General features: G+C 47.3%; 1 protein-coding gene across 1 annotated transcript; it reads left to right on the top strand.

Moving 5' to 3' along the window:
• Positions 1-7,362: 7,362 nt before the first annotated feature.
• LOC135384503 (uncharacterized) lies at positions 7,363-8,373 on the top strand. Its single transcript, XM_064613705.1, has one exon. The coding sequence runs from the start codon at positions 7,363-7,365 to the stop codon at positions 8,371-8,373; it is 1,011 nt and encodes a 336-aa protein (XP_064469775.1).
• Positions 8,374-13,301: the final 4,928 nt, after the last annotated feature.

The following is a 13,301-nucleotide window of genomic DNA, read 5'->3' as shown; positions in this document are numbered from 1 at the left end:
TTGCCTTAAAAACTGCTACAAATAGCACGACACGCTACAAATTATTACTATCGTAACAAGCTGACGATACAGCTCAGACACAAAGGCGTTATTGAAGTCGCGCCACACCACCGTTACGTAGTTTCTTTGTCAAAAATCAAACCAAGGCACAAAACAATACCAATACATGAAAAAAGGTGACAATCGTGGTCTCATTATGACGTAATACCGAACTTGTGCGCGAAGGTAATTCAAAGAAATGAATGTGGCACTTGCTTCCGCAGAGAACACCGTGTACCATGCTAGCAATGCATGCAAAAAAGCGCTCGAGTGTTCGCACATATATTGATGACAACACTACCTGTGTAGTGTAACATGTTCTTTCAAGCATATTATGCACTCAAACTGTATTTGCCGCCGGGTAAAATGCAAGTGTGCTCGATTGAACGTCGGAAGAGCGATCAAGCAACCTGCATCCAGTGCTCGTTTTGGGCAAAAAAACACTTCATAATGGTCAACTAAATATACAGAATGGACGCCTATTTATTCCTCGATGAAGAGTGACTCACCTGTATAAATTTAGGCCCTGTAACCTTGCCAGTACGGTTGGTACGACCGTAATTGCAAGAAGTTGCCATGATCGCTGCGGCGACTGTTGTGGGTACAGTAAGATGGCGGCCGGTTTCTTCACGCTCGCGCTCCCCATCCGCGATCCAGCCTTTTACAATCGAGATCAGTGGTATTTCCTCTGCCGAGCGTGGGTTTAAAAATAAACATGTGCACGTGCTGAGGGATGTTTAAAACATTTTGTGAATAACCTTGGCCTTCGAGAACGACATTATAAAATGTTTTGGAGCTTTATCAAATCTGCGGCTCTGACGAGGTGCAGGTCATCTTCAAAGGAAATGCCGCGATGCTGGGAGAGCTGGCGTTGTTCTCGTCAGGCCCGAAATGATTACACCATAGCCTCGTTTATATGAACCCGACAGGAGTAAGTCGAGTTGACTAGCTGGCTGAGTCGAACCTAACCCAACGCTGCTTACATGAACTCTGTTCAACCAGAGGCGATGGCACCGGAGCCCAGCGAGTCGAGCCTATAGCCCGGGCGATTCGCATCAATGTTCTCCCTGCTTTCGTGTTGGCTTGACTCGACGCGACGCGACGCTGGGTCAATCAAACCCGACTGCATTTACGTAGGTGAGACGAGTTCGACAAGTCAATTCGACATCCTCCTCTTAAATTCATGCAAAACGAGGCTAATGTGTTGTAGAGATGAGTACGAATCTACCCATCACGCCGAACGTTCTTCGCAGGTGGGTGCAGTAAAGTCGCATCGGTCACAGACCATCTAGGCCAGGGGACTGAAGAGCGACCCGCATACAACGTTTTCTCGACGCAAGAACGCCGAGCGCTCGGCCTTTTTACGTTCAGCTCCACGAACAATAGCCGTCGAGCGGGGATGCCGACATTTGATGTGAACAGATCTGAGCTGCAAGCGCAGGAGGCGGCGCGTCCGCAGGGCCGGCGATAGGGGTACGCGAGTAAGGCGACCTCCTTAGGCCCTGCGCTTGCATAGGCATCGCGCACGAAGCCCTCAATCAGGGATTACTTTTTTAAAAAAATATCAAGTGTGCACTTAATCGCACGCGCGATCTTCGACTAAAACAGAAATGAGAGAAGAATATGTTATGTGCCATTCCGTCATGTGATGAGAAAGAGTCGCACTTCGGCATTTCGGTGCGGGACATTTCGGTGCGGACATTTCGGTGCGGACATTTCGGTGCACGGATGTTTCGGTGCACGGACGTTTCGGTGCACGGACGTTTCGGTGCACGGACATTTCGGCGCACGGACATTTCGGTGCAAAGCGTTACAGCGGCGGGTGCGGGGAATCACTGCAACGTCAGTTCCGCGAAAAATGTTCTCGAGAATGGCTGTCAAGATGTCGACATATCATAATAAAACAAATGGAAGAGGGCGGTTTGGCATCAAAAGTATTGTTGTCAAGGAATTTGGTTTACATAGAGAAGAAGGTGCTTTATGTATTTTTGTGTTCAATTATAGATTTAAGGGCTGATCTGCATGTGATCGTGATCTGTCGTAGCTTTTAAACTTTTGTGGCATTTTGTTTTTTAATATTTTGCGCCCTATGGTTCCAGTCGATGCTGTACAGATATTCATTTCTTTATTTCTTTTTTCAAGAGTAGGTAGATAATTACTTTGTCATTTTGTAGTGAGTATTGTCTCGAAGAGGGTATCTTCAACGGGGTACGGATATCACGCAATCTGAATTTCATTTGTGGAGGACGTGCTGGTTACAGCCTTGGTGCAAGCATTTGATTAGACGCCTTACAAAAGTTGGCTTTTCCTGTCTATAGAATTCCTAATTTCATTTTATAGACTGTATCTAGTATCTATTCACGGCTACCTTCTATCCACTTAATCTAAAGAAGCTGCATAGACGTCCCATTGACAAGCTATGACTTTTCTAACCAGTGCTGCTTTCTACATTCTATACACGAGTTGTATGAACATTCTATACACTTTCTACAGACACATGTATATACGCCACTTCTCGATAAGTTGTGTATATACATGTGTCTGTAGGAAGTATATAGAAATACACAATGTCTATAGATGGACCGTTTATTGCGAGTACGAGAGGGAAACCCGCGATTGTGTGGCACTGCGTATGCTTCATTTTCTATGGACCTAGGGAGTGTCTCAAACCAAAATAAGTAAGACACACAGATATCATGTTGATGGTGAATTAATACTCTAAGGTACTCCTCACTTCACCGTTGTTTGTGTATGTAATTGAATTAATCCTAGACAAGTTACCCTTTTATTTGACTTATGGGCAAGCAAGACTCTCGGATTCGCAGAAACTCTCAAAACAATCACTATATAGCATCTGTTCTTACTTAGGGAGACAGCGTCAGTTCCTTTCTAGGTGCGCTTTGTCAACTTCGGAGCCCTGGTGTCTTTTTTGTTTGTTTGTTTGTTTTTCGATTTTAAACCCATTGTCCGTAGGTGGAAGTCCAGGACAGCAACAAAGAAAAGGGGCGGTAGAAAATGAAATGTGTGGTGGTAGAGGATGACAAAAAAAAAAGAAAAAAATGTACGTCAGAAGGACTACTACTACTCTATTTTGACTTTGGAGAGTGGGGAGGTTCATCGCCAGAGGCGATACTCTACCCCATTGCTGGTGGGGATGTGGGGAATAAAATAACGGGCCCCTTCACAATAACGATCGAAGTCCGATGGTGTCCAGAAATGTCAAAAGAGCTTTGGGCGCAGATCGTTGTTGTGCTGGATTGGGCCAGGGACCAAGCAATTTCGATAAGGAGAAGGGGCGAGAGTCCAGCTGACGAAGAGACTCGGAGAGCGCGGTTCGGGAAGGTTGGTAGTGGGGGCAACACTGTAAACTGAAAAACTCCCTTTTGGGTGTAATTCCATGGTATTTTAACTGACTCCCTTTAAGGTGTATAGCAACACCCTCGAAGAAAATACACCCTTTGTGTATTGGTGTATTTTTACACCAATATTGGTGTAATAAGATGGTATCCTAACTGACTCCCTTTTAGGTGTAATGCTACACCTTGAGCTTGCTCTACACCCTTTCAGAAAGGGTGTTTGCAGTGTTCATGTGTGAAAATATGTGACCACAGCTGAATGACAAGCACGAATGCATGCTTACAAACTTCGGAGATCTGCCAGATGCAACGGATGCAATAGTTCAGCTACAGCCAGAGCCGGCCTCCACAGGGGCAGCTGGCCTGAAGTGGGAGGCACAAAATTGCCATTTGCTTGGACACTGCGGGAGGTACGCAAATTCCTCTGCTTGTTTGTGCATGCGCCAAGAGTGGATGCCGGCTCTGCCCACAGCTTTGGAAAAGTGTACCTGCAACAAGAATGAGAGTGCATACTTTATTCACAGCCTGACGAAGAACAAACAGTGAAAGAAAAGAGAGCGAATAACAATGCAAGTGCCACGTATATGCATACCCTATCAAAAATTCCATCAGGCCAGACGCCGAAGGACAAGTAGACACGTAATTTGGGACCTGGACCAGCAGAAATGCTGCTGGAGCAGTGGACCAGCAGAAATCCTGCTGGAGCAATGAACCAGTAGAAATCCTGCTGAAACAGTGGACCAGCACAAATCGTGCTGGAGCAGTGGGTCACTATGCAGTCTGTGCTACACTACTAAACCAGAGTCGCCACTCTTTGTCCAGCAGGGGCGCACACTGTACGTGCCAATGGCGTACAGAAAAATAGTTGGTGGCTAGAAGTATGAGAATTGAAAGACTGAGCATGCAAAGATTATAGATACTTCATACAATCTCTTCTGCAGTCTTGTCCGAATTTTTTTTTTGCGAAAGGTATAGTGTCGGACGTCATACAACGTTTCATGGATATAATGTAGTCGCATGGGTGAAGTGTATGCTCTACCTGTTTCGAAACAAATACAAGTCAGTAAGGAGGTCTGCAACGCACTTCAGCTTAACTTACTTGATCTCTTTCAACATCTCCACGACGTATCTGTTGATTTTCCCACGTCTCGTGCGTGTTGGCACATCTGTGTTGTTCACCGAAATTAATCCGGCAAAATCGTCTGAAATTAATAGTTTCCACATTAGTAACAGTGTGACTGGAGCATCACATGTGGTATCTTCCCCCTGACGCTAAGTGACGATACAAGTTAACCAGCAGAGTAACGAGCACACTGAGGTAACAGATTGAGGATAAGAAAATATGAATCAATATAGTAATAACCACACTGCGCAGATAAAGTTATAGGAACCCACATGCTAGGAACACTACCAAGCAAAAGGTGAACTAAACATAGCACTACAGGCACACAACTAACCTTGAATTCACGAAGTCCAACGGCTTCCGGGGATATCTTCCAAGGTACACACAGAAAGAGATATCACTAGGAGGGCACAATAAACAGTCGCCGCACCAAGGCACCAAAACTACGACGAAAGACGATTACCAAGCGAGAGGCCTGCAAACATACGTCCGAACGCGTCTAACACGAAATTTGAATGAGCAGGGGACGCGGGACGTGCTGCGCACTCCAAGGACGCTGTCTGTAACGGCTCTCCCCGTGCTATATCAAGAAAGCAGAAAGTCGCGCTAAGACGGGACCAGAGCTATCGCAAAGGGGATGTTTTCCCCGTCAAAATAAGTCCTCGATCACATTCCTACGCCAATAAACAACCGATATCGGGAAAAATGACACCAGCCCCGTGAATATCAGGGGATCACTCTGGTTTACACTTCGCAAAATAAACTTCGAGAATAAACTACTCGAAATAAATCACGAAAAAATCCACGGTGTAAAGATAAAGCTGTAAAAATGAACTTTTGCGATACAAACGCTTCAGATTCAAACTTTCAAAATAAATCGTCTCTGATTGGTCGACAGGCACGACAGCCTCAGAGCAGCGAAGGCTTTTGGCTCCCGCGTCTCAAAATAGTTCCCCGCAGGGTGAGGCTTTTTGCGGTGGGCTGGGAACGAGAGTACCGAGTCTGGACGAATCGTTTACTGTATTCTCCGCCGGCTATCAGGATTCTGTTGACACTGCAGTTAATGATTTGTTCTGCTGCTTGCCTGTCAAATTTGAGTATGTCGAACTCTGAATTCGTGACGTGTCACCAAATGAGTTCCCGGTGTTGGTCCCATTGTCGCGAACATCGCCATTCTCCTGCAGCTGCCCTGGGTTGTGAAGTCGTAGAGTTGAAAAGTGACGATCGACGAAAAAGCCTGATTCCGATACCGTGTGGATGTGTTGTGTTTATCCGTCTGTATGTGTTTGTGTGTGTTCCAGCCTCGGAACCGTAGAATCGTGAAATCGGAACCTGCCTGTGGTTTTCCTTGTGAGCCTACGTTCTGATAAACGCAGGGAACAGGTACTGGACGGACTCTCGAAACGCATTTCTGCAAATAAGCTGCATATGAATGTGAAGAAATTGTTTGTTTGTTTGCAAGAAAAAACTATTTTCTCTCGGATGAATAACTTGAGTCAGCAGAGGTCCTAATTTTTTGTAACCAGCATACGGTAATCTCAAAGTGTAACGAAATAAAATTCTAATTTCAGGAACATCCACATTGATTCGCCCACCTTCCTAGACAACAATTTGCCATGAAAAAGCTGCAAAAGATGTATCTAGACGTAATACTTCAAGCACTTTGTTTTCACTGGTCTTTGAATACCCTGGAACCTAAGAATGCCATTTTCTTAAATACCGTGAAATTTTCTCACAGACATTTTTGCATCTTTTTTATTCACGTGGATATACAGTGCAAATTCTGGTTATCAAATGTTGGAACTGAAGAAAACCAAGCGCAATAAGTAACTGAAATCAGAAGTGCGAGAAATGAATGGCACCCTCTGTTGTACTTGTTTGCCTTCCTTTCTCTCTTTTGATCTTCACATTCAGAAATCCCAAAGTACGTTTATTAGCAGGTCACTCTTTATGCCAAGCACCCACGCCAAGAAGAGGTCTAAAATTTACGGTACCAGCTACTTCATTGTATGGTACCCTTGCACCTATTTTTAGAGCTTATAAATATTGTGCTGAAATATGAAATCGCTGTAAAACTTGCATCCTGCGGGACATTACATTAAATGTGCGGCGGTCGTCACGTAACATCCATGTGCGATCCTTCGTGGAAGCCCGATAAGAAAGAACGGACCATAACTGAGGATGTCACAAATGTCCTAGTACCCGGAGGAGCTTGCAGGAACGGCACAGTGGTCCTACAGACTTTCACATGCTGGGCCGTCGGAAGAGGAAAGTGCATCTACGTTAGAGGAGTCGTGGACGGAGGCAGTCAACAAACCTTCATAAGCAAGCAATTGGCTGATCACCTAAAACTCAAGGTGATCGACACTGTTACGCTCACGCTCAATACTTTCGGCGACACTCCTGCAAGTTCAGAACGAAAACAATGTAACGTCGTGGAACTCAGTCTACGCAGTCAGTTCTCGCCTTCAGAGTGTCTGCTAAAGGCAGTCATCGTACCCGTTATCTGCAGGGACATCATCGCCACACCTTTGAATATTGATCTGGTAACCAGAATTCAGGAAAGCGGCGGCGTCATAGCCGACGACCTCATGTTTCAGAACACAACGAATTTAAGAGGGATTAATTTACTTCTGGGTGCGGACCAGCTATGGAACTTCGTCACCGGCAGAATCGAGCGGTGCTACAACAACGAGAACTTCATGGGAATCGAGACTACACTAGGGTGGACTTTTCAAGGCCCCACAAACTCACAAGATGTGGATTGCGTTACGTCGAGTCTTGACTTGCGTGCAAAGAACCGATGCTGCCTGTGATTGCGAAAACTCCAGATCGCTACGCCAAATGTGGCAACTTGACGGCATCGGCATAAAAGATGAAACCACCGTTCAAGATGACGACAGAGTGCTCCAACAGTTCTTCAGCACGGTATCGAAACAAAACGGCAGGTATACTGTTGCGCTCCCATGGAAAACGTCTGCGTCCGACTTACCTGACAACCGTGACATTGCTGAACGTCGACTGAGGAGCTTAGTAAAACGACTGCACAAAGAGAGGAAACTTGAAGAATACGACCGTGCTATTCAGAAATACATGAGCGACGGTATTGCTGAACAAGTAAGAGGGAAAAAAACGGGTGACCGGTTGTACTACATGCCTCACCGTGCCGTAGTTCGGGAGGGATCAACACCAACAAGAGTGAGAGTTGTTTTTGATGCGTCTTCCCATGCAGCAGGGTGCTGTTCGTTAAATGACTGTCTCGAAACCGGACCGAAGATAAACTGTGACCTTCTATCGACGCTACTGCGCTTCCGCCTGAACAACGTGGCCTTAGTTGCCGATATTGAAAAGGCCTTTCTGCAAGTCGCCGTTAGAGGTGAAGACAGAGACGCTCTAAGGTTCCTTTGGTTTGAGCAGCCACCCACCTCAAGCGATTGTCTACCTCCTATTTGCGAATGGAGGATGACACGGGTGCCCTTTGGAACGTCGGCAAGTTCCTTTCTGCTAGGAGCTACGATGCTTCATCACCTCAGGAATGTCTCCGGACCTGAACAAGAAGTTGCGCAAATGATGGCAGACTCGTTCTACGTTGATGACCTGCTCACCGGCACCGATACAGCAGAAGAGGCAAAATGCATCATAAAGACCGCAACTGCCATAATGCGTGACGCTTGCATGCCGTTAAAGAAATGGGCATCAAACTGTAGTGAAATTCAAGATCACGTCGATAGCACGAAGTCGGGAGTTTCTCAACATGAACTGATTCGAGATACCGAAGGTGACGAGACAGCTAGAGTACTCGGACTAACTTGGGACACCAGACTGGATACACTGAATTTCAATGGACCGAACTAGAGCCCTGCACCATCCGCGGATGGAAGCGGATATCCGCAATATACTTGCGGATTCGGATGAAAATTTAGCACTTTCTGCGGTGTGCGGATCGGATGCGGATGGCTCGAGGTCGGATGCGGATAGGATGCGGCTACGAAGGCAGCGGATCGGTAGCGGATCGGATGCGGATATACCGCGTGCAGTCATTTTTCCACCCGCAATTTATTTGTATTGCGCGCCGACAGCCGACAGCGAGCGCATGCTCTGGTTCACCTTTGACCATGCACGGCGCCAAGACGGGAGAGGAGGCATTCAGGCGTCTCGAACCGCGCGAGCGCCGACGAGGTAGCGTTCCACGCGTTCCAGAAGTCTCTCCATATCGCGTTTGTTGAAAGGTTTACCTTTGCTTGTCGTCATGACTGAGTCCTTCCGTGACAGCATGGAGGCATCCGAAATTATACCAACATGCTCCCGGCGGTCTTTACGCGTCTTTCGAAACGTGCGGATTTTTGCGGATCGGATGCGGATGGTGCGTTTTGCTCAGCGGATCGGATGCGGATGTAAACTGTTGTGTATGGTGCGTATGCGGATCGGATGCGGATAACGTGTGCGCGGATGCGGGTCGGATGCGGATGCCAAAAACCTCATCCGCGCAGGGCGTCCTCGAAGCACTCAGTCAAGTAGGCGACAGCAAACGCTCGGTGCTTCAGACAGTCGCGAATATCTTCGATCCACTCGGATGGCCGCACCGTTCGCTATCAAGGCCAAAATGGTATTCCAACAACTTTGGCAGCAAGGTGTGGGGTGGGACCAGCCAATACCGGACTGCGTCAAAGGTGACTGGGACTCCTGGGAAGCAGAACTGGCGGATCTACTTAATGTATCTGTTCCACGGAACCTGAAGAGAGGTGTAGAGACGATTACGTCAACACAACTTCATCTTTTTATCGATGCGAGTCCACTAGCGTATGGGACATGTGCATACCTCAGATGTGAAGACTACGACGGTAACGTACAATGTACGTTGATTCTCTCTAAGGTTCGCCTGGCCCCTCTCAAGAAATTATCGCTTCCCAGGCTGGAGCTCATGGGAGCTCTCATTGCTGCCAGAACCGCAAAATTTGTCAAACACGCGCTACGTATGCCGTCTGTTCCGACATATTTCTTTGCGGACTCCAGCATTGCACTCACTTAGATAAAAGGACGAGCTGCAAGATGGAAGGTTTTTGTGTGCAACCGCGTAACGGAGATTCAGGCAGCGTCGACAGCGGATCAATGGCGGTACTGCCCAGGAAAACAAAACCACGCGGACTGTTTGACGCGGGGCATGACAATTCACGCATTGTTAAGGAGCTCGCACTGGTGGGAAGGTCCCAACTGGCTCAAGGACAGAGAGTCTCAGTGGCCAAAATTTGATGCTCCGTCCCGATCGGAAGAATCGAACATGGAAGCCTGCAGTAACTCTTCGCAGGTGATGCACGTGACTCTCGAAAAAGTAGAGCCCCTAATGGATATCTAGGATTTTAGCAGCCACGTGAAACTACTACGAGTTACCGCTTGGGCTAGGCGGTTTATTGACAGATGCAAGAAGGCAGCCCAATCGTCCGCACCGTGGATTACCGCCGAGGAAATCAATGAAGCCGATGAGTACTGGATAAAGGTTGCTCAACAAGAGAGCTTCCCTCACGAGGTGCAGGAACTGAAACGTGGCTGCGCCATTCCGAAGGCTTCCAAGATTGGCAAGTTGCAACCCTACTTGGACAAGTATGGGATCATGAGATTAAAGGGACGCCTGGAATTTTCACCAGAAACAGAGACTGTAAAGCACCCAATAATTTTAGACAAACGTCATAGGCTGTCTTACCTGATCGTTAACGGCGCACATCGGCGGACCCAGCACGGCGGTGTCCAGGCCACTATGAACGACGTTCGCGAAAGGTGGTGGGTTACGCAAGCTCGACAACTAACGAAAAGTGTACTCGCAAGGTGCGGTACGTGTCGACGTTTTCGAGCGCAGGCAGCGACGTCTCCGACGGCACCGCTGCCACCGGACCGAGTACATCAAGGCCACCCCTTCGAAACAGTGGGCATCGACTTCGCCGGGCCACTGTACGTCTCGAGCAAGAAAAACTCCGACAAATCGTACGTCGCATTATTCACTTGTGCGACGTCAAGGGCATTGCACTTGGAACTACTCTCGGACCTCACCGTAGACTCCTTCCTGCTAGCTATGCGCCGTTTTATCGCTCGTAGCGGGATCCCATCCACTATTTACTCCGATAACGCGCTCACGTTTAAACGCGCCGAAAAGGAGTTCAAAGCACTCTGGTCTGTCCTGCGACACGACAGAACACAAGGGTATCTATCCTCAAGACAGATTCGGTGGAAGTTCATCCCAGAGAAAGCGGCATGGTGGGGGGGCTGGTGGGAGAGGCTCGTGCGAAGTGTCAAAGACTCTCTCAGGAAGGTACTCGGCAAGCAAAGCCTCAACTTCGAACAGCTACAGACCGTTCTTCAAGATGCCAAAGCAGCCATAAACTCCCGACCGCTTACCTACTTGGCAGCGAACCCGTCGGAGACACGGGCACTTACGCCAGCCCACCTGCTCATCGGAAAACGCCTACTTTCTTTCCCCGAGCCTCCTACTAACCCGAAGGTAGTTTCTACTTCAGAAGCGCTTACCAGAACATGGATCCACTGTCAACTGTTAGCCGACCACTTCTGGAAGCTGTGGCGGGCCGACTACTTGCTGCAGCTAAGGTCAGCACACATAGCTTCTCCAGTCGGAAGCAATCAAATTAAAGGGGCCGTAAACAGGCCACCAAACATTTCTGAAATAATGATACCCCATAAAAGAACGCAGCTCATAATACCCAAATATGCATTTCGTTCGGCTCGTACCAGCTCATTGACCCGTATAACTGCTTTCAAAGATGAGTAACCAGCGAGCCTCTCTCCACAGCGCATACGTCATATGGCTACGTAGCGTTTTGCCGTCCAATCGGGTGGCCCAGCTGCGCTCATGACGTTTCAAATTACCAGCCAATAAACATACTTCGTTATCAGCTGTGAGTCGAAGCGCTCAGTTTGTTTGTGTGAAACGACGTTTTGCGCTCCGTTGTTCCGAAATTCAACGTCATGACATCTTCAACATCTCCGGCTGGCGCAAACGTCAACAGCTGGGCTGCTATCACATGCGCGATTCGAACTCGGGTTCCTCCCAGTCACGACGTGACATGGCTAGCACGCTATCCAGTGTACCACGCGAGCTGGTGACGCGATGCCGCGTGGATCAAACCAAAGTACGGCAGCCCAGTTATCGGAGCCATTCGAAGATGACGAAGATGTTCCACAGCGCACCTACCTAAGATTCCGGAACTGTAGTCCCAGATATTCATTTGCGCAGGTGGTATGCTGCGTGCTACTACCCAGAAAACGTAGTGCACGTATGATACCTAAATTAAACGCATTTCTTTCTCAGTTTGAGGCTGTAACTGTTTAGATTTTGAATAGAAGAGGATTCACGTTCATCTAGTCCAATTTCGCATTTGAAATAAAATCATACGTGGAACACTCAATCGTAATTGGTGAGGAAAGCGCTACGTCAAAATGACGTAAAGTTAGAGCGCGGGGCGGAGCTAAAATGCGAAAGAGTGCAGTGAATATTTCATCTGTATGCAAGCGCCTTTTGTTTTTAAGCGTTAGTAATTCCAATGAGTTTTCACTGACTAAGTTCCAATAATATAACACAAAGAAATGTGCACCTTTTGTACCTGTTTACGGCCCCTTTAAGGAGGGTGACATTGTGCTCATGCACGACGAAAAGACTCCGCGACTTATGTGGAAAACTGTTCGTGTAACGGAGAACCACCGCGGACGAGATGGACACGTCAGAGCATGTTCTGTGCTACTCCCAACTGGAAAGACGACAAGGAGACCAGTGCAACTGTTGTACCCTCTCGAAACAGTCTTGGAAAGTAGCTAGCTCCGCAGCTGCTTTCGGGGGGGGGGGGGGGGGAGTATGTTGCGGAAATTTCACTAAAAACGACGACGACGACAAAAGGAAAGGATACGACGACGAGAAAGATTTCATCACCGGATTTTGACCATTTATATTTTTTTCTTCGAACGTTGTAACGTTGTGCACGCTTGTGCTTTTGTGATTCCTTTGGGTTTTTTTGGAGTAAAGTCTAATCTTGGTTTTGGTTATGGGTGTATCCTCTTCTTGAACCGTTACGTCACATTCTTGGCACGACATGACAGATCGGATGTGGTGAATCGGTGGATTTCTATCACACCCTCCATAAGCATCACTTTGCCTCTTTGGCTTTGGCAAGCGTGGCTTTGCCTCCACAAGCATAACTTTGACATAATTGCTTTGTGCCGTGATATAGGGTACTATGACTGTGTTCGCAGTACCATTTAAAACGTTGGCACCTATAGGGCTAGATTGTAGCCCCCTATTGTGTGCAGATATTCTGATGCCTGCAGAGCTGTAAGCTGTTCTTCCGGGTGAAAGAAAGCTTGAAGACTGAATACGTTGTGGCTCACTGCCAAAGAGATACGGTTGGAGAAGAAATTACTGGACATGACAACTCTGAAAATGACGTGCTCTCGTGACTTTTGTTATAAAAGTTTGTCCAAGCTGAAACACACACACACACACACACAAAATAAGCGGGGTGCCACAAACGCATACTTCGTGGTCGTAGCCGTTTTTAATCGGGATTTTTTTTTAAATAAAACAACTAGGACTACGTGTACATTAGTTTCGCACTTACGCGTACGCGAGTGGAGGAAAACCTTATCTGCAAGGTATTTTGGCATTCTAATTTGCATAATTCACTAAGATGTATTTTTTTTTATGCAGCTGTTTTTCTTCCTTTCGAGAAACAGAAAAAGCAGAATTGCTGGCAATCGGTTTAGATATGAGATGAACCTTCATCTAT

Source organism: Ornithodoros turicata, chromosome 2 (assembly GCF_037126465.1).
Source record: "Ornithodoros turicata isolate Travis chromosome 2, ASM3712646v1, whole genome shotgun sequence".
In the NCBI taxonomy this organism is placed as follows: domain Eukaryota; kingdom Metazoa; phylum Arthropoda; class Arachnida; order Ixodida; family Argasidae; genus Ornithodoros; species Ornithodoros turicata.
Note: the sequence above shows the minus strand (reverse complement) of the source record. Positions and strands in the feature narration are given on the sequence as shown.